Source organism: Salmo trutta, chromosome 26, assembly GCF_901001165.1.
Source record: "Salmo trutta chromosome 26, fSalTru1.1, whole genome shotgun sequence".
Classification (NCBI taxonomy): Eukaryota; Metazoa; Chordata; class Actinopteri; order Salmoniformes; family Salmonidae; genus Salmo; species Salmo trutta.
Genome location: NC_042982.1, coordinates 28068162 through 28090052, shown reverse-complemented (window position 1 = coordinate 28090052; position 21891 = coordinate 28068162). Strand labels below are relative to the sequence as shown.

The 21891-nt window shown below is 43.2% G+C and overlaps 1 protein-coding gene and 1 pseudogene across 5 annotated transcripts in view; both read left to right on the top strand.

The window, feature by feature from the left end:
• Positions 1-3929, top strand: part of LOC115163580 (CUE domain-containing protein 1-like) — a 47894-nt gene extending 43965 nt beyond the window's left edge. For all 5 annotated transcript variants that reach the window (XM_029715579.1, XM_029715575.1, XM_029715576.1 and 2 more), the window contains one exon: positions 209-3929. In XM_029715579.1, coding sequence (XP_029571439.1) covers position 209 — 1 coding nt within the window. In that variant the 3' untranslated portion in view covers positions 210-3929. The remainder of the gene's footprint in view (positions 1-208) is intronic.
• An 813-nt stretch (positions 3930-4742) lies between these two features.
• On the top strand, positions 4743-20724 carry LOC115163579 (WD repeat and SOCS box-containing protein 1-like; annotated as a pseudogene).
• Positions 20725-21891: the final 1167 nt, after the last annotated feature.

The following is a 21891-nucleotide window of genomic DNA, read 5'->3' as shown; positions in this document are numbered from 1 at the left end:
AGCCTACCCGACCGCTCGGAGGCATCCACATGGTCCTAAAGCACACCGTTGCATTGTTTTGTATCACATTCCAAATTATAAAACTGGGGGGACAAAAATACAATTTCAGAATGTTCAGATTTCCCAGTTGAAAGTTGGTTGAAATAAATCCTTTGTTTATAGATCGACTTTTGGCTGTAATCTGACAAACATGTCACCTCCATTTCAGATCCTCCAAGGCTGTGCCACATCAGGGTTTCCATGGTGACGACAGAATGACCCATGGCTGGTGGCCAAGCAATACTTCGGCTCCTCCTCTAACACAGACCAGCTAATCCCAGGCCAAGAAGTGACATGGGACCACCCACTCGCCCAGGAGGAGAAGAAGCAAACTGCTATCCAAACACCACCTCTCCTTAACTCTGACTGTTCATAACCGCATTAGATTACCATTATAATCTCTGTATTATAACTCTTAGTTAATATATGATTTAATATGTAAAGGGCAGATGCATTAGTCTTTTGACTGTTCAGTATTTTTTTTTATATCCGCTCCCTTTAATCCCCATTGCAGAAGGCATGGCAGCCTTGGTGAGGATGATCTTACCATATGGACTCATCTAGTGTTACCAGTCTAATCTATTTTATATGGCTGAGATAGGTCACTCCTGAGCCAAAGTGTGCACCTCTGAAATGTCCCATAATAAACCATGTTCACTCCCAGTAGCCATGTGTTGCTATGGCCATTTGGTCACAGTTTTAAATAGACAGTAACCAGTGATGACGTGGCACGTTTTTAAACATCTCAACTAGAATCACAGCTCAATCCAAGTTCAATCCCATTTTTCCTGAGAGTTCAGGAAACAGAAACAACTTGTAACCAGAGACCCTAACATTACAGTCAACATTATAGTCAACCCCCCCCCCCCCCCCCCCCCCCCCACACACCTTGTAAATCTAGATCTAGAGTTTTCTCTGAGCAATTTGACAGGTGATGATATCATCAGTCAAGGAGTTGTTATTCAACTTGCCCTGCTCAAATGTCAACAAACCCTTCTGCTTCACCCTATATAAAAGAGGCATTCCAACCTGTCAAAATAGTAACTTGTCCCTAGCGGGTCATATTTCATCCCATATTGTTATGTCAATGTGTAACTAAATGCCAAGCGTTCCCTTTAATCCAATTTCAGGAATTCTGACAATAAACATAAGCTTTCATGTGAACTGAAATTTTCCTCAAGCTACACTGACTGCCATATCTCAGTATTCTCATGTCTTTTTCAATACAGCATTTATATCTTGTTGAGAGGAAGGAGGGGCGCATATTGCTGAATTCCAGTATTATGGAGTACACAATATAACTAGTAGAAAAATTTGATAAACAAATATACCAGATAAATATGTGTTTTGTTTTGTGGTGTATTGGGAAATGAACCACTTGTAATGGGAAGTGTTGGGTATGGAGAGAGCAGAGCAGAACATTATATGGATGATGCCTCTGTGAGGACTGGCATTGATCTTGATTAAAGATGCTGTTGGATGTATCAGTAGAAAAGAGAAGGCTGATGATGACCCAGTGCTGTGATTTGAGCTTCAACAGACAGTTGGGGTAGATTTGAAATCAACCCTTTGAGCAACTAGCTGATTTGCAAGGTTTCGCATTGATCCGTCAATTTCCCAACTATTAGAAATTATTACCAGCTTCAATTTTATTCTGAAGCCTTCTCCCCAAAGTGTGCTCTTTGCTCACAATCATTAAAAAGGAAGGGACCAACTGGTGTAGGAAATATATTTTAATGTTTTAAAATTGATTCGTAAGAGTGAGCAAGCCAAGTGCACTTTGGGGAGAAGGGTGGGGAATTGGAACACACCACTCTTCCTTCTAAAATGGATTTACATGTAAATGGTTGATTTGCTACCTCTCAAATTATGATGTATCCACGATTGAAAAATAATATTTTTACTATTGAAATTTAAGATTGTTCAAATCACCTATTTACCGTTTTCCTTGATTCAGGAATGAGACATGTTTTAACCCCTTCTCTGTCAGGGATGTTGACAGAAGACCTCATTGGTGATAGGTTATGTGTTGTACATAAGGAGAAATGTCTGTTTGTTGTACATATGGAGAAAATTCAAGTATTGATTGTGTGAAGGGAGGCTGAAACTGACCTTTTTGGTGTTCCTTTTGAAGTCTGTTGATGTTATGGATTGGGTTTGGAATTTTGCCCTTTAGACAATTTCTGTGTGTTGTCATTTTCTTGTTTGTTAGTTTTGCTCTCAGAATTTCTCATACAGGTCTTCACAAACTCTCAAAAAATGTTGCCAATAAAAGGAGTCTATTGCCCTTGCCGTAATGAAAACGATTTGCCAGACTGCTATAATGTCACCCAATCATTTGTACTGTTATTGAACAACAGATCACTCAGCTTACGCAAACTGCCATCAGACTATCCATTTACCTTCATTATTACTGTCATGCTATTCACACATATCTATATAGATGTTTCAAATGGGCTTTTATAAAAAAATATATAGCTCTTACTGTACCAGTCTGTTTCAAATGTCACGCCATGATAGTGGAGTGCTTTCATTTATTTCTATAGGAGACATTCTAACTCATATCTGCAGCAACCGAGGGAGCATCAGTGACAAGAAGCAGGTTATGTTTGTTTACAATATCCTGTGACATTTCACCCACTGACCAGTCAGCAGGTTTATTTCTGTTTATTCCAACATTGCATGATATCAGTTAGTCACCAAGTGCTTGCACTCCATTGGTCTTTTGCTTAGTTTTGTTCTTTTCAGAAAAGAGAGAAATTAAATGTTTTGTATCTTCAGTTCCCGGCTTTTGACTGACATCTGTACATGAGTGCAGTTTTGTTATTGCACTGTCGAGGGCAACACTCATCTGCATGGTTTTGTGATGTGATTTCAAAATGGATTGATGTTTGATGACTGCTCATAGAAACTTGTAGATACGTTATCGTCTCAGGGAAGTTTCCATCTTCTTTCTACTGTTCTTCCATTTCCAATTGGTCTGACTTGGTAAAAGCACAATTAAGAATCTAGGCCGGTAGTTTATTCCATCAGAAGCTTCAAATATCATTTTGGTGGCCAGACATGATTTCAAATGCTGGACCTGCATATAGGCCTAGTTGTTGTACGGAGAAGAGCATACTCAAAGTAATTTCTCACTCTAACGTTTTAATCTTTTCTGACCAATAGACATACAGCACCACAAATGCTTGGTCAATGATTTTTTTTTTTTTAGGTGTTTCTTTGTACAGATTATTTTATTGGACTGTATGTGTGCCAGACAGAGTGATATGCTTCATAATGAATGTACATGAATAGAGATGAGGCCAGTACTAGCAGACAACATGCTTGTTTACAATGCACTCATGAGCCTGCAATCTTCTATGGCTCATAACCCTATCATACGAATGTATGCCATATTTACTTTGAATAACTACCACCACAGAGCTGATGGTTTTCAGCCTCTTTTGTATTGAACTCAATGAGATCTGTGTGGTCTGTCCAGAAACAACCCCTATAGCCCCTAAACCATTTTTGTAGATCTGTTTCTGGATTGGACTGTAGCCAATCCTACCAGTCAATGTAGGTCAAACATACGAAAAGCGTTGCTCATTTTCAAAACTGAAATACATTTAAAGAACTTCAGAATTTGTATGATTCAAAATGTGTTTGTTTGTTTCATATTTTGGAAGGACAAGGTTTCTCCTCACAAAATATGTTTAAGGTTCTTTAGGTGATTGTTTTACTCAAAATTGATTTCCAGATTAGATTTTTCTTACACTTTAAGAAAGTTTCTTATAGCTATTGAAATAATCAAGTTGTGTTGTACCCTGTCTGATGTGATTGTGTTACATTTGTAAAGATTTATTAACATCCCTTTTCCCTTTTCATTAAAGTTGTTTCAAATCAAATCAAATTGTATATGTCACATGCACCAAATACAACAGGCCCACCTTACAGTGAAATGCTTACTTACAAGCCTTTAACCAACAATGCAGTTTTAAGAAAAATACCTAGGTAGCAGTACAGAGTCAATGTTCGGGGGCACCGGTTATGAATTTCGAGGTAATTGAGGTCATATGTACATGTAGGTAGAGTTATTAAAGTGACTATGCATTTCTAGAAATCCCTTAGACAAGATTGTCACAACTGACTCGTGAAAAGTACTGTTATCACTCAACATCAGGCTCCTGGTGAGGCCTATCTTTTTGAAGAAAGAGAAAGACCTAGGACTTTTGTGAGCTAAATTTGAAGTGAAATGTTTCTTGCTAAGACAAAACATTTTGGGAATAGATACTATAGTGCACCGGTTGCACACATCTTTCTTGTTACAGTCAGAAAGGAATATAGGTGCAGCATAAACAATCTTTGGTATTGTGACATTCTTGTTTATGAATGGTAAAGGTCACGTGACCATTGACACAAATGTGTGTCATGTCTGTGATGTGTCCCATCCCCCAATGTAAATTATGCAAAATTGGCTTTGTTGTCCCCCTCCCCACAGCTTTAAGCTTCAACAGAAACGGAGCTCTGGTTGGAAATATAACATATTTGTGATATATACTATTTGCCGTTGCAATAGGACGGTGCGCAATAACAGCGAAATACTGTATATCAATGGTGATAAATGAGAGGGAAAAGTTGAAAACGGTTCAGATGAAGGGGCGGTGCCAGTTTATCGCCTTGGTAACTGATGACGTGTGACGGAAAGCTCTCCCTATAGAATGAAAAGATGCCATCTAGTCTACGCCTCAGCCATTGTATTTCGCCGTTGTCTGTATTTAGTGGTGTGCTGTAACGCAGTAATTTCGTCGATTTTAATAAACGCAGATTTTAGCCATCCAGCTGAATTTAACAAAACCTAGTCTGCACACGGATTGTAAAGAAGATATTTACAAAAATAATAGATTTTTGTTGGGCTCACGCGATATTAAAATTAGCAGCTAGCTACTTTTTTTTTTGTTTATTTCCCCCCAAAACCTTTGTTATTAAACCAATAGGCTTTTCTCCACGGATTCGGTTTCTATTTAGATGGCAAGCTTTCCAGATTCTGTAAATGAAAATGAAATAGGTAAGTTGAGATTCTTTTCACTATCTTGCTCTGTTGTGTTTGGGGGAGGGGTTGACAACGTGAATATTCAGCTAGCTAGTTGATATGTATTAGCTAGCTACTATTTTACACCTTTTTATCTGTCGATGACGCCATAAGTAGTCTTACTTAATTTATTTTATAGGTCAAGTCGTTTCTTCCATAACCTAGACCTTTTTAACTAGAGACTCGCACACTGCCTGTCCCATATTCACCATGTCCCCACCGGTGATACCCAGTGGCCCCACACCAAAGACAGTATGGTAGAAACTTTGTGCCCGCCAGCAGCGCCATCAGTCGGCACACTGTTTCCCATGTCCTTCTGTGGTGGTGCTAACTACGTTTCTGCAGTATGACTCATTCCTCACTAGTCGGTGGAGCGCACCGATATCTCACGTACGCTAGATGTTTTATAAAACGGGTGTTTTGATGCAACACTTGCGTAAAAACCCGTGATATATATGTTGTCTCATTTACTTGGCCAACCATATGCTTATGGTACCCAGTTAAAATGCGTTACTTGGGCTAATAATATGTGGTGTACTATAGCCAACTTCATTCTCTTTCGTTTACATTTCTAATGACGTCAAATAACAAAACAGTCTTGACTCTCAGAATCTCTCAGTAAAAGTAATTTTAGGCATCAGTTCTGACATTGAACATTCATATCCAGCTACACCAGAGGTCAGTTTGGCCTGGTGGAACCAGCCTGATCCGTGTTCATTTTATTTCACTATGAAGTGAAATAGATTGAGGAATGCAGCGCTCAGGCTGGATCCAGCAGGCTTATGACCAGTTGGGCCTGAAGCATCTCTTCTACACTGTCATTCAGATGTTGCTCACAATCACCATGTCATTGTGTTATTTGTGCTTTCAATCCTAGACTGGTCTCTTGTTTCTGTTTCCAGGTAAGGCTAAGTTCATCGGTGAACTCTTAGTGCCTGTTGCTCCCTTTGACCAGAAGTCTGGGCGAGAGACCTGGACTGTAGCCTTTGCACCTGATGGTTCCTACTTTGCTTGGTCTCAAGGGCATCGCATCGTGAGGCTCGTTCCCTGGTCAAAATGCCTGAAGAATTTGTAAGTACCTGTACTAGGTCTAACCACAGAAAACAAATGGTTAGGCCCTACTTTAAAGGTCTGTTTACATTTTGAGGGAGGCCTATAGAGGCAACAATTCCTTTAGAGTTTTGAAATTCAACAATGTTTCAAGTTTCTGAATATCCTAACTCATTTGTCTTTGCAATGAATGCACTGATTGATGTGGAGTCCTATTTGGCAGAGACAGCAGTAGAGGGCAGGGGAGCAAGAGAGACAGTGAATGTGGCATGTGCTGGTGTGTTGCTGGTGCCCGCTGGGTATTTGTTTGGCGGCTGCCCTGCTTGTTACATTATCTGGTGTTTTTAAGGCCCTTTCAGCGCTCCTCCACTCCACAGGTCGCACTGATGCATCTCACCTTACTGCACACTTACAAAGGCCACTGCAGGGTGAAACAGGGTTTGGAAAACTCCCATTGTTGCCCAAACAATCGTGTTCATGCCCCTCAACAGACTGATCCTTAATTGATATTTCTCTAAAGAATTACATCTTTTTAGTTATTGTTGCTTCCTGTCTCCTAGTGTTTCTTACAATATGTACTTTTGTTTTGCTTGAATATCTTAACGTTGTTCTGTACTAGATTCTACTTTTTTAAGCAACAGCTGATTGTTGATAACGTAGAGTGGACTTTCATTAATGAGGAGTTTTGGGTAAACCAAGTTAGAGGAAAGAACACTGCTTCTTGTTATTCATTAGTGGAAATATACTCAAGGACCTTGCGTTATCATTTTGGCACGTTACGAAAGCTGATTTAAAATGCAGTCAAACATGTACAAAGGCGGTCTTGTCTTTGGCAAGAGAAAGCAAAACATAGCAGCTTAGGGTTTTATTACTATGTCCTTATGTTGTAAAATAATGTATGGTTTACTGCCATGAAGTCAACTTCTACATTTCCGCCTGTAAACCCTTCTGTAAACAATTACACATCAAATCAATACTAAAACAAGGTTGAGGGCTGTAAATGCACTTTGACATTATTTAATGGCTACAGCCTCCTCTTTCCTTTTTAAGTCGAGTCATGGGCCTCGGTAGCCTGGCTGACGTGGCTCACATGGTCAGAGATGTAGCGCTGACATACTGGGGTGGAGAGGAGGCTGTTGTGAATGCAGTATGTGCACAGAGTTGTGCTTTATTCTTGCTGAGTTTTGATTGGTTCTCTGACTTTTTTGGGGGGGGGTTGATACCTCGCATTGTTTGGGTTTGAAAATCCAACAGTTGTATTAGAAGGGGGTGGACGCTCAGGGACTGTAGGTGGCTGTTCATGTGGGGGTTTGAGTGAGAAAGACACAGAGGAGAACAAATCATTTAAAAAGCACAGCCCCCGTTATTGACGCATCGTGCTGACATCAACATAGCGTTTCCAGACTCTGAAGTCAGGAGGACTTTGAGTTAGGTGTCAGCCAGACTAAATCATAGGTGCATCCAATCTGATTTCTAATATCCACAGCATTCTATAACAACACCACAGAACTTGAAATTCATTCTAGATTCTGATAGTCCAAATTGTTGTTTACAGTTCTAGTTGAGTTATTGGTCTCTCTAGAATATTCTAGTAGTTCATTGTGCTATCCCTCCCTATGAGGAGGAAACAGAGGTCAGTGTGCTGTGGAGCAAGCTGCCAAGGACACGTGGCGTGTATTATCAGTTGCCTCTCTGCAGAGCTGGCTCTTTTTCCACACAATAATGTCACGCGATGCCCCCAGAACCTTTTCAGCTTGTAGACATGATGTTGTACACTGTTTTGTCTTGCCTATTGGGTGCTGTTGTGGTAACCAGGCCAGAATGGTTTAGGCAAGTCCTGTCTAATGGAGAGATATTGTTAGAAATTGAAAACCGGTCAAGGTGTGCAAGATGCAAAATATAAGGCCAACAACTTATATATTTAAAGGTTTAATAGACAAAGATATGCATATGAGAGAAACAGACGTGTTCCTCTGACAGCCTTTCTCAAACTTTCGGACCAGCAAGGCATGGCCTTCTTCCTCTGGTGACCACTTTGCTAAAAAAAATCATTGACAGTTCCTTTTTCTTTATAAAAACACATTGTATTTCATTTATTTTTTACTTTACACTAAATTGAATGAATTACATATTTACTTGGCTTTCTTCATGGTTTGTCTCTGTCTGTGTTGTACTCATAGGCAGTGTCTCTCTCTCTCTGTGCTTTCTTAATGGGCTTTCTTCAGGGGCTGTCTATAATTGCCGAAACAATACAAATATAATTTAGTCATTACACAATCACATTACCTGTGCTGTCAATAAAAACAATGTAACAACTGAATCTTTGTTATTTGTTTATAATCTTTCATTCTATTAATATACATACAATATAATATTAAAAAAATAGAATAGCACAAGATGTTTGACTCGAAGGGTGTGCATGTCTCTTGGACACCCAACAGATCAAACCTCAGAAGGAAGAACCTTTGGTCTGCAGGTAGCCTAGCGGTTAAGAGCGTTGGGCCAGTAACTGAAAGGTCACTGGTTCAAATCCCCAAGCCGACTAGGTGAAAAATCTCTGTGCCCTTGAGCAAGGCACTTAACCTTACTTTTTCATGTAAGTCGCTCTGGATAAGAGCGTCTGCTAAATGACTAAGATGTAAGATGGAGAGGGACAATCAAGGTGTTTTTAGTCAGTCTGCTGCGATATTTAGATTTTCTGGAGGCCAAATTCCAATTGGGAATAATCCTCATAATATCGTTCTTAACAATATGATGAAACTTCTGGAACATGTTAGCCAACCGTCTCACCACTTCCACTGCATGTATCATTCAGTGCTCTCCTCCTGAATGTGCATTGTTTTTTAGCTGTTTGGCACCTGGATCAGTTTAATTCAGGTTTGTTACATTAAAAAGTAATGTGATCATCGCACTGTAGGCCTACCTGTAACTCTCCTTTCCCTGTCCTCCATTTCTGTTCCTTTTCTTTCTCTGAACTCTCCATCTCGCTCCCCATCTTTCCACATTACCCCTCTCTTTCTATCCCACTCTCCAGCGGTGGGGAAGGCTCCAACAGAGCAGGCCGTCAGCGTTTGTCGCGGCAGAACAGCGAGGGGGGAACAGTGGTGCCAGTGGGCGAGCCCAGGGAGCACACCATCGACTGCGGTGACGTCGTGTGGGGCCTGGCCTTCGGCTCGTCAGTGCCAGAGAAGCAGAGTCGCTGCGTCAACATCGAGTGGCACCGTTTCAAGTTCGGTCAGGACCAGCTGCTGCTTGCCACGGGCCTCAACAACGGACGCATCAAGATCTGGGACGTCTATACTGGTGAGAACCTGATTAAACATCACAACCAGCTATACTCTTCTGTTTTCACAGTACATTGTTCCATGTACCAATGCAAGTTATAGAATCAGCATGCCTGTTCTCAGTAGAGATGAAGTTGAAGCCTCATAGGTGGGTCCACCTCACCCTTCTGCCTTTGTTCATGACTGAGGTCACTGCTGATGACTTTTTAAAATGACATTGTACTCCAAAATGAATGAAAATTCAATTATGTTGTCAGGATCTGAAATATAATTTCCCCTTCAAAAGCATTAGAACCTATAATCCAACTGAGCGGCTTTAAATAAATATTTGCCTAATTGGGAAAACCCCCAAAAGACTTTGAATGCGTTAAATGCTACAAATATACTTTGTAACTTGACACTCCAGGGTTTTTTCTTTATCAAAATTGGGCTTATTATTTAGAGGCCCCCTTCTTGGCCGCAGATAGATGTTTTTGCTGTTTTTAAGGGCATTTCCTGCAATTATACACATTTTGTCATGGGCAGAGAAATTTGAAAAAGAAAGTTTAAAGCTACTTTTCTGCATTTCTACACTCATTGCGCTGAGAAGAAATAGCAGTTTTTTTAAAGCTACTTTCCTGCAATTCTTCATGTTTTGCTCTGGTTTATGTTGTGTTCTTATGCTATCTGAGTGACTCAAACATAACAAAGTCAGTGGGGTCCCCATGCCATGTATTTTTATTTGGGTAATTCTAGGTTCTCAAAGAGGATATTATTTTGATCCATGATCTTTTCTACATACTTTTTGAAGTGGTCGGCAACAATTTAAATGAATATGGGGGAAACGCTGGGGATCATATGCCTGATTGCTGTTACATCAACCCGTTGCACAGATGCAAGATTTTTGGGAATCTTTTAAGCAGCCTGTCATTAAAGAGAGTAGATGTAACCCTATCCCATTCGGGTTACCTAAGCCTTCCTGATGCACACAGGGCTATAAAATTAGTTTTATTCTAATAGAACAGCCAAGAGAATGCTCATTGTTCTGTTCCAGATGGGAAACAAGGTTGCCATTGCCTTCTCATCATCTAGCTGGCATCCTGTTTTATGGTCTGTGTGTTGGAGACAGTCAGTGGGTTATATAACGTGTTGACGTTCGTATTAGCCCTGCTGGTCGTTTGCTTGCGCCTCCTCTCCTGCTCCCAGGGTTTTTTTTTTGTTACTGACAAACCTGATTGATGATGTTTGCCCACGGACCCTCTCTTGCTGCTGCCAACAACAGTGCTGACGTCCCAACCCTGCTAGGCTCCCTGCTCTCCTAGACTCATTAGTTCTCTCTCTCTCTCACTCACTCACTCACTCACTCACTCACATACATACATACATACATACATACATACAGGGCCCTTTAAACCTGCCTTTGAAAATGTATCTACCAGAAACACTGTATATGTTAATGCCTACGTATGTACAGAGGACAAATAGAATGCCCTAGTGAAAGTATTTGGCAAACTTCTGTGTGGATAATGGTAATCTCCACAGAATATGACTTGATTGGTGGGAGGGTGCGTACTGGAATACCACCATGACAGCCAATGATTTACAGTTAACTGCTAGCTGTGCTGTGTTGCAATTGGGTGGAGATATAGTTGTCAGGGGCCGGTCCCAGAGCCATGTTGCCATTTTCTGCTGTGCTGATGGGCTTCTCTATCTGGGCTACTGTGGTCTGGTGTGAGTCATGCCTTTAAAAATAAAAGATGGATAGATTATAATTTTTTTGGAATGTCCAAACTCACACCAGACCACAGTAGCCCAGGATTTAATAGTTTGTGTGTTCCCCTCTGGCCCACTATGGAGGACAGGAAACAAAGCCTAGAGACTATAGACAGTCAGGGGATAAAGTGAACTGGAGATCTGGATTGATGTCAGAATGACACACGATCCCTGGAGCCAGGATTGAAATATGTAACAACGTAAATTTTGAAAGGTACAAAGGTTTTTCTTAGTTTTCGGGTTTCAAAATTAGTAATAAAAAAATATATATTCCCCAAACCCCACCACCCCTCCCCCAATTGGAGTAAACGAATCAAAAACAATTAGGGTGTTATTGTGATAACTATTAGAATAGATTATTATACCCCAATTAGGAGTCAGCTGACTGTTGGCAGACTATTTGAGAAACTACTGTAATCGAGTCCCATCCTCCCCTCAATGGAACCAGTGTTGGGACTGCGTATCAGGAAGCAACAAATTACCGGGATTAAGTCTGGATTACTTTGATTGCACTTATTCTATGTCAGTCTACCCAGAGGGTATTCCATGCCACTCTGACTGTCAACACCAGGCCCAGCCTTTGAAATAGAGCTCTCCAGGGCTCTACCTCATCAGATAGAGAGAAGAAAGCCCAGTCGGTGGATCTAGTAGTTACATGGCGATTTCATTTGTGACAGCCCTCTTTCTTCCCCCTCTTAAATTCTTCTTTCTTTTCTCTACTCAATCTCTATACTCTTTTAAAAACAATTATAATAAAATAAATATATATAAATATAAATTCTGCGCCTCTATATAAACTGACAGCGCTCTTGTTACTTTTCACATGGGTGAGGAACCCACACTCATTTATCTAATTTAGTTTTATTATTAACTCTGGGGTTGTTTGCCTTTACAGGAAAGCTGTTGCTGAATCTCATGGACCATACAGATATAGTGCGAGACCTGACATTCGCCCCTGACGGCAGCCTCATGCTGGTATCTGCATCCAGAGACAAAACCCTGAGGGTCTGGGACCTGAAAGATGACGGTAAGAACAGTCCTGAGGAACACCTTTTGATTTAGCTTGACTCCGTTTTATTATCTTGGAACTGAACCTGTTTTTCATGGTTATTTACATAGCTTTGCACAGCTGTGCCAGCAAGCCATGCTGATATATGCAGATGTTGTTTTTGTGTGTTGAGCTAATACACATCCACAAACATTAAGCTAAAGAAGTAGGTAACATGTGATGAGTTGCCTTTGTTCCAGTGGAATGAGCTACTGCTGCTGGGGGTTCCACCTTGAAAGGCCCCTCACCCCCTGCATGCGTTCTAAGCTCACATGAACAGAGAGTAGTGTTAAAATTGGGCCCAGGTCCAAGAATAGGCTATTCCTTTCTTCAGAAATAGACTACATTTTCTTGTTTCTTTACACCTGTCTAAAATAATGGGTTTATTGTGATGTAGGCTGTATTAAAAGGATTTATTAGACTTTTTAAAATGTAGATGTTCCAAAGGTCTGCATCAGTGGCTTGTAGGCTCTGCGTGGAAGCCAGGAGATGCTAAATGTGTTTTAATTAATGTTCAATTACCGCAAGACCGGCAGTGATTTGCTTGACAATCTCCGTCTGACAGAATTTCATGACGTCACAGCCCTAGTTAAGCCCATTAATTAAACAAGCCAAATTATTCCTATTGAAATTTAGCAGAAAATCCTGTGAACTTTGGAAACATAATCAGCAGAGTTTTGTTACGCTGTTACTTTCATCACAATCATTTCTTAAGCAAATAATTAGTGTGGATTTTTCCATCATGTGCACGTCATAACCAGCTGTGATTCTGTGTTGTAGGTAACATGGTGAAAGTGTTGCGTAGTCATCAGTACTGGGTCTATTGCAGCGCATTCTCACCAGACTCCTCAGTCCTCTGCTCTGTCGGAGCCGGTAAATCGGTACGTACACCTGTTCCCCTTTCTCTCCTTTTTGGGAACTGCTACTCTGTGTGCTATTGCTTGTGTCTAGTTATGCTCAATGACCTACCAATGAAACACTCCCACCTTCCCCCGTCCCATCAACTGAATCTTGACCGTTATGCTTGGTGTCATGACTAGTTCAACGTCCCTGGCTGGAGTTCGGTTTGGCTTTGTTTGAAGTTGAAACATATTTCAAATTCTAATATGCATGTAGACTAAACAAATGATCACACACATTTGTAATCGTTCCAGTATTTATCCTGGATCTACAATCTAAACAGTTCACTTGATGTTTTACACTGGGGGATACGCTTTATTTAATGACCTTTTAACCTCAATGCAGACCAAAATCATTCAAAGAAATGTTCTAAAGATGTTTGGATTCCCTTTTGATACATTCTACCTTACTAAAGAGAAAATTAGATGGTTAAGTGGCGTAGTCCCCAAGATGGCTGCCCAGCCAGTGAGGGATCGGACCCCTATGACTTCAGTCACAGATACACTTTGCAACAACCGCATCAACATGCTAGTAGTTAGTTACTGTAGCCAGCTCCATCCTCCTTGTGCAGGGTGCAGCTAGATTGTTGTTAGGCTGTGTGTCCATAAGTGTCTTGCTTTCCCTGTCACAGGTGGCAGGTGTGTGAGTGTTTTTGAAGGGAGGGAGCGCCGCGCTGACATAAAGCAGCCGGTGCAGACCGCTGGCTGGTGGCACCAGTGCCACTACTACTGCCGGGCTGGGACGCACTGTGCCCCTGCCCAGGGGGCAGTCTTGCACCTACCTGACCGCAAGGTCTCCCATACGTAGGTGCTGCTGTCTCCATGTTTGTCTACCTCCGCTGTCGCAGTTCCTCCTTTTATATCAGTTATGAAACTTTGATTGTAAATGGCAGTAAAGTAAAACCTTTCCCACCCACAGTCCCTTACCCCTCTCCTTCACCTCCTACTGTCCCTCTCTACCCCCCCCCCCCCCCACACACACACTTAATTAAAAACCCTACCTATTATAGCACACCTTAACTGACATTTTGTTAGGTTTGTAGTATTTTGTCAGTCTCGCCGCCTGCCCACAGTCTCTAACTTGTATGAATTACATTGTTTATTTGTCTCTCCATAATGAGCATCAGTTATTGTAGTTTGATAGCCTTAGTTCTCCCTTGTCCTCCTGACTTCTCCTGTGGCCCACATTTAAGGGCCAGTCAGCACACCTGTCTGTGTTGTTGCCGCACTGCTCCTTTTGTAATGGAGTTAGTGTGCAGGGGTCAGGTCATTGTTGGCGTAAATGAGAATTGAAAGGACTCTTTGTGGCTCCGCAAACTGCCTTCATCCCCATAAATGTCCGCCTTTGTCCCAAACACTCTACCAAATTTTACATGGACAATGTTGGAGTCAAAAACCATGATGTAAGTTATTGAATTCTCTGTTGCCTCATAATTGGCCAAAGGGCAGTATTTTCCTCTTTCGGCTCCCCCACGGAAATGTCCCACTTTGATTAGCATTCACATGTTTTTCTGTTAAACAGAGTGAGAGAACTATAGTGGGAGAGGAAGAACAGTCGCTCATACAGTGTGACTGAACTTACACTCACTCGTCTTAGCACTGAAAACCAATCCTCACCCAAAATTCTAATAAAACTGCCAATACATTCGAACTGTACTCTGAATTGTTTGAACAGAAACATTTAAAAAGAACTGAGCCTCACTAAAAAGATAACAAAAGAGGCAACTGTAACTGTCTGCCATTTTGGAGCAGATTTTCCTCATACAGTCACTGGCAGCTGTCTGTCTTCTAAACTGTAGAGCGGTGCAGCTTGCCTAAAATGCAGGCAGTAGCCTCATGAGTTGGATTCCTTTCATTTCACACTAACGCTAGAGGAGGGAGTAGGAGAACATGAACTGAAGTAGCCCCCAGAAACCATTGACTTGCTTGTGGAATGGCATTCATCTACTTTAGCGGAAATGTTGCACCTTTGCTCAAGTGCAATGTTTGCAGAACTCCTTGTGACGTTTTGAATAGGCCTATACAGTCTTGTTTTGGTTCTAAAAGTTACAATGAAATTCAACATGACTGTTAAAGCCTCCTATAGAATTTAAGTGTAATTTAGATCTGTTCTGATGAATTTAAAGTTTTAACAAACGACAAGGCATGTTCCTCTTGAGCAGGCATTACATTGCGCTGGAGCAAAGGATCGTTAAACCCATGTGGCTGACTGTTCAACTGTGTGCAGATGTTGCAAATGTGTGTGTCCAAAGGCGTCAACCTTTTGGCCATCAAATGTTTTTTTCTCTTGCAGTATGTCTCTTCGTAGGCTACCGCCGGAGGTGCGAGCCTTTTGTAATCACAGTGAACTAAAACTCAAAGGGGAACCAGTGGAGTAACATTATGTTACCTTAAGTTACTACTTGTTTTATTTTTTCATTTTTCTGTAGACTTAAATGTTAGTATTAAGAAAACATTGTAATTAGATATTTATGTTTAAATGCTAGCCTAGGTCATAGAAATGACAATTTATATGGAGCACAATTTTAGCAGCTATGTTAAGAAACCAGATGTGCAGTGACATACATTTTGTAATATAACATAGAATTGCTGCTTGAGTAGCATGAGATTTATTTTGTGCATTGTTTGGTCTGTAGTTCAAGACATAAGCCATAAAATGACACTGAGCATACAATGATTTTTCTGTTTATTTCTTGCTTTATTTTTCTTGGCTTCATTTAATTACTTGTAATTTACATTCTGTCTGTTTTGACATTTTATGCTAGTAGCTTTTAAATGCTTGTCCCTGCATAGCGTTATTCCGTGGGCTCTAACATGGACCTCTTCCTTCTGTAGGTGTTCCTTTGGGATATGGATAAATATTCCCTGATCCGGAAGCTGGAGGGTCACCATAATGACGTAGTGTCCTGTGAGTTCTCTCCCGACGGAGCCTTGCTCGCCACCGCCTCCTACGACACCCGCGTCATCATCTGGGACCCCCACGTGGGCACTGTGCTGCTGGAGCTAGCGTAAGTCAGACACACCAGGAACTAAGGCAAAGCAAAGACACAATGTTGTTAAGACCTTTTAATGTCTTTTTTTCCTCTCCTTCAGGCACCTCTTCCCCCCCCCCCTCGCCCATCTTTGCTGGAGGGGCCAACGATCGCTGGGTACGCTCTGTAGCGTTCTGTCACGACGGGCGTCACATCGCCAGCATCGCTGACGACCGGTAAAGAACAAAGCCTGAGACCCGTGTCTGGCGCATCAGAAGGTTCCTATAAAGAAAAGCTCAGCTTTAAAAATGGTTGAGATTCTTATAGCTAATGTCCACTTGTTCCTCTCTCGAAGGCATTCTCTTCTACCTCAGGTGAAGAGCATGTGCTGGTGTATATTTGTGTTGGCCATAGCTGCTTCACCACACCCGTTTGCGCTGTCACACTTCAGTGTACACGGTAAACTGTATGCTCTCTGTTTCTGCTGATGAAAAAGTGTTAGTGTTTGCAGCAGTAGCAGAGCGCTGTGAAGCAGAGAGAGAGTCACAAGTCTGAGTGAGAGCATAGCTGTTGCAGCCAGGCAGGGCCCCCTTTGCGAATTAGTCACATGACCCTCACATGACAGCCATTAATCAACCGCTGATGCCTTTTCTCCTTAGCCCCGCCCTTCCCTTCATTGGTTAGGCTGCTAAGTGTTTACCATTGAGAAGGCAGTGCTAGATAGAGGGAGAGGAGGAACGAGCCTCACAAAATGGCGGACACATTTTTTTTGCTCCCATGATGAGATTTTCAGATAGGATGAGAGGAAAACATTTGAAGTTTTATTGAATAGCGAAAATAAATGGCTTCTTTTATTTAGAATTTACTTGACCCTTTTTTACTTTGAAAATACAAAACCACTGTTGAAGTGGAACAATATGAATGAATCCTACAGTTCACGTGTTTGTTGTGTGTTTTTATGCTCTATTTCAGCCAGCTTGTTTAGGCCCTAGTGCAGTTCCCATGTGTTCTCTGACCAGCGCCCCTCTTGCTGTCTCCCTCTTTATTTTCTCCTTCTCTCTCTCCTACACACCTACTAACCCCCCCCCCATACACACACCCACTAACTCATTCTGTCCCTTCCTCCCTCTCCCCCACTCCCCTACACACCCAGTAACTCATTCTGTCCCTCCCTCTCTCCTCCCCTTACACACCCAGTAAGTCAGTCTGTCCCTCCCTCCCTCTCTCCTCCCCTTACACACCCAGTAACTCATTCTGTCCCTCCCTCCCTCTCTCCTCCCCTTACACACCCAGTAACTCATTCTGTCCCTTCCTCCCTCTCTCCCCCACTCCCCTACACACCCAGTAACTCATTCTGTCCCTCCCTCCCTCTCCTCCCCTTACACACCCAGTAAGTCAGTCTGTCCCTCCCTCCCTCTCTCCTCCCCTTACACACCCAGTAACTCATTCTGTCCCTCCCTCCCTCTCTCCTCCCCTTACACACCCAGTAACTCATTCTGTCCCTCCCTCCCTCTCTCCTCCCCTTACACACCCAGTAACTCATTCTGTCCCTCCCTCTCTCCTCCCCTTACACACCCAGTAACTCATTCTGTCCCTCCCTCCCTCTCTCCTCCCCTTACACACCCAGTAACTCATTCTGTCCCTCCCCCACTCCCCTACACACCCAGTAACTCATTCTGTCCCTCCCTCCCTCTCTCCTCCCCTTACACACCCAGTAACTCATTCTGTCCCTCCCTCTCTCTCTCCCCCACTCCCCTACACACCCAGTAACTCATTCTGTCCCTCCCTCCCTCTCTCCTCCCCTTACACACCCAGTAACTCATTCTGTCCCTCCCTCTCTCTCTCCCCCACTCCCCTACACACCCAGTAACTCATTCTGTCCCTCCCTCCCTCTCTCCTCCCCTTACACACCCAGTAACTCATTCTGTCCCTCCCTCCCTCTCCTCCCCTTACACACCCAGTAACTCATTCTGTCCCTCCCTCCCTCTCTCCTCCCCTTACACACCCAGTAACTCATTCTGTCCCTCCCTCCCTCTCTCCTCCCCTTACACACCCAGTAACTCATTCTGTCCCTCCCTCCCTCTCTCCTCCCCTTACACACCCAGTAACTCATTCTGTCCCTCCCTCTCTCCTCCCCTTACACACCCAGTAACTCATTCTGTCCCTCCCTCTCTCCTCCCCTTACACACCCAGTAACTCATTCTGTCCCTCCCTCCCTCTCCTCCCCTTACACACCCAGTAACTCATTCTGTCCCTCCCTCCCTCTCTCCTCCCCTTACACACCCAGTAACTCATTCTGTCCCTCCCTCCCTCTCTCCTCCCCTTACACACCCAGTAACTCATTCTGTCCCTCCCTCCCTCTCTCCTCCCCTTACACACCCAGTAACTCATTCTGTCCCTCCCTCTCTCTCTCCCCCACTCCCCTACACACCCAGTAACTCATTCTGTCCCTCCCTCCCTCTCTCCTCCCCTTACACACCCAGTAACTCATTCTGTCCCTCCCTCCCTCTCTCCTCCCCTTACACACCCAGTAACTCATTCTGTCCCTCCCTCCCTCTCTCCTCCCCTTACACACCCAGTAACTCATTCTGTCCCTCCCTCTCTCTCTCCCCCACTCCCCTACACACCCAGTAACTCATTCTGTCCCTCCCTCCCTCTCTCCTCCCCTTACACACCCAGTAACTCATTCTGTCCCTCCCTCTCTCTCTCCCCCACTCCCCTACACACCCAGTAACTCATTCTGTCCCTCCCTCCCTCTCTCCTCCCCTTACACACCCAGTAACTCATTCTGTCCCTCCCTCTCTCTCTCCCCCACTCCCCTACACACCCAGTAACTCATTCTGTCCCTCCCTCTCTCCTCCCCTTACACACCCAGTAAGTCAGTCTGTCCCTCCCTCCCTCTCCCCCCCCCCTTCCCTACACACCCACTAAGTCAGTCTGTCCCTCCCTCTCCCCCCAGAATGGTGCGTTTCTGGACAATTGATGAGATGTCTCCCCAGGCCATCGCTCCCCTCACTAACGGCCTCTGCTGTGCGTTCTCTACTGACGGGAGTTTCCTAGCAGCTGGGTGAGGCACACACTCCTACACACTTACCTACACTTCCCTGCCACACACCCATACCTCAGTTCGTTTACATACTGGGGGGGGGATTAATCCTGTTTGAATCGCACAAACCCTAGTCTTTAGGCAAGTGGCAGGTGATCAATCAAGACTTTATGTACTGCCAAAAACGGGTCTTCCAGCTTTTTAATTGCATGCTATAGGAAGCGCAGCGGCCCCTATATGTTGGTGGTTACACCCAGGTCTCTTACAACAATGCTTCAACCAGTTGTGTAAGGTAGACTACAGCTACCTAGTACCTACCTTTTCAGGGCTGTTGTGAGGGATAGATCGTCTTGGAAATAACTCTCTCTCTCAGGTCTCGAGATGGCAGCGTGCATTTCTGGGCGTGCCCAAAGAGCATTGCCAGCCTGCAGCACCTGTGTCGCATGGCACTACGACGGGTCATGTCCACCCAGCAGGTGCAGACGCTGCCCATCCCGCCCCGCATACGGTCCTACCTGTCTTACCAAGATCTCTAGCCCTCCACATTCACCCTCACTGCCCAACACCGCATGCTGGAAACCAATGAATATTACCTTCCTAGAAAAAACACCCAGGAAAAATACCAAAAAAATAACCGAAGAGGAGAAACTTGATTGACAAACTAACACCCCCATGCTGTTCTGTGACAAGACAACTTTTTGGATATTTATTTTTGTAGGTTTACTTCCGTGTGTGCGTGCCATGGCCCCCCTCAGGGAGCGTGGTTGAATGGTTGTTATTTCAGTGACCTGTCTCTCAGTGTAAGATGGCCTTACCATATGTCACCTCTGGATAATTCTACATTCTTCCTCCAATAGACTTTTTTGTTGCTGATAATTGGCCTGGTGGTGGTGGACTCAATGTTGATGTGCTATCTCTCAACCTTCTCTGACTTGGAAGTGGAGAAACCATGCAACTCCACTGACTTTACTGTAAGGACTAAGGTTGAAAATTCTGGGAACTTTCAATATATACCCTGGTTATCCCAAAATCCAGTTTGGAGGAACTCTGGAATCCGGAGGGAATAAGGAGGAAATCCGGAATCCTCCTAACCAGGATTTTGCAACCCTACTAAGGACTGACTAAGAGGATGGAGGGTTCGTCCCAACACTGTGCATTATTTTCAGTGTTTCAGAGACGGACATGAAGGGTCGAGAGGTGTGTATGGCCACATGTACAAGTAGGTGTGTGTGTGTAAGCCAGGGGAGTCAAACTCGTTTTGCCACGTGGGTCTTCGCCGAGGTCCGGAGGACTGCAAGTACAATTGATTATATTTCCTCTGTCAGAATGTGTAAAAAAAATTAAAACAAATAAAAATTGTCCTCTTACCATCGCTTTTGGAATTTGACTCTCCCTGACTGTCTAGCTTTCATTTTGATTGCCTTTTAGAAAGCTGGACAGAGTGAGGTTACAATAAATTTAGGTCCGTTATCCTTTCTACACAGTTTCGTTTTGGTAATATCAATTGAGATTGTTTTTCCATTAAAAGCCAAAAAATAAATATAAATGTTAATTTGAAAATGGTGTAAGTGAATGACTGTGCTGATAAGATTTGACCTGCTGCTGCAGCGGGCTGGATCCCTCCCTCAGTTTTCTGCTACCCTAGATCTCCTCAGGTCTTAACCCTTACTCCCTCGCTTGCCCAGGTCCTCAATGTGCTTTCCTTCCACACATCCTGCCTCACTCACGCCCAGGAGGTGAAAGACTGCCTGTAGCCTACACTGTCTCATCACACTCTCAAAACAATAGCAACCCATTGCCTGACCTGTTTTGGTTCTAAAATTATTATTTTTTACCTGTAAAAAAAAATTAGTTGATTGTGTGTGTGCATACTGTGTACAGTGGCTTGTGAAAGTATTCACCACCTTGGCGTTTTTCCTATTTTGTTGCCTTACAACCTGGAATTTAAATTTATTTTTGGGGGCTTTGTATCATTTGATTTATACATGCCTACCACTTTGAAGATGCTAAATATGTTTTATTGTGAATCAAACAAGAAATAAGACAAACAGAACTTGAGCGTGCATAACTATTCACGCCCCCAGAGGCAATACTTTGTAGAGCTGCATTTTGCAGCAATTACAGTTGCAAGTCTCTTGGGGTATGTCTCTCTTAGCTTGGCACATCTAGCCACTGGGATTTTTGCACATTTTCAAGGCAAAACTGCTATAGCTCCTTCAAGTTGGATGGGTTCTGCTAGTGTACAGCAATCTTTAAGTCATACCACAGATTCTCAATTGGATTGAGGTCTGGGCTTTGACTAGGCCATTCCAAGACATTTAAATGTTTTCTCTTAAACCACTCAAGTGTTGCTTTAGCAGTATGCTTAGGGTTATTGTCCTGCTGGAAGGTGAACCTCCTTCCCAGTCTCAAATCTCTGGAAGACTGAAACAACAGGTTTCCCTCAAGAATTTCCCTGTATTTAGCGCCATCCGTCATTCCTTCAATTCTGACCAGTTTCCCAGTCCCTGCCGATGGACAAACATCCCACAGCATGATGCTGCCACCACCATGCTTCACTGTGGGGATAGGGTTCTCGGGGTGATGAGGTGTTGGGTTTGCGCCAGACATAGCATTTTCCTTGATGGCCAAAAAGCTACATTTTAGTCCTCTGACCAGAGTACCTTCTTCCATATGTTTGGGGAGTCTCCCACATGCCTTTTGGCGAACACCAAACGTGTTTGTTTG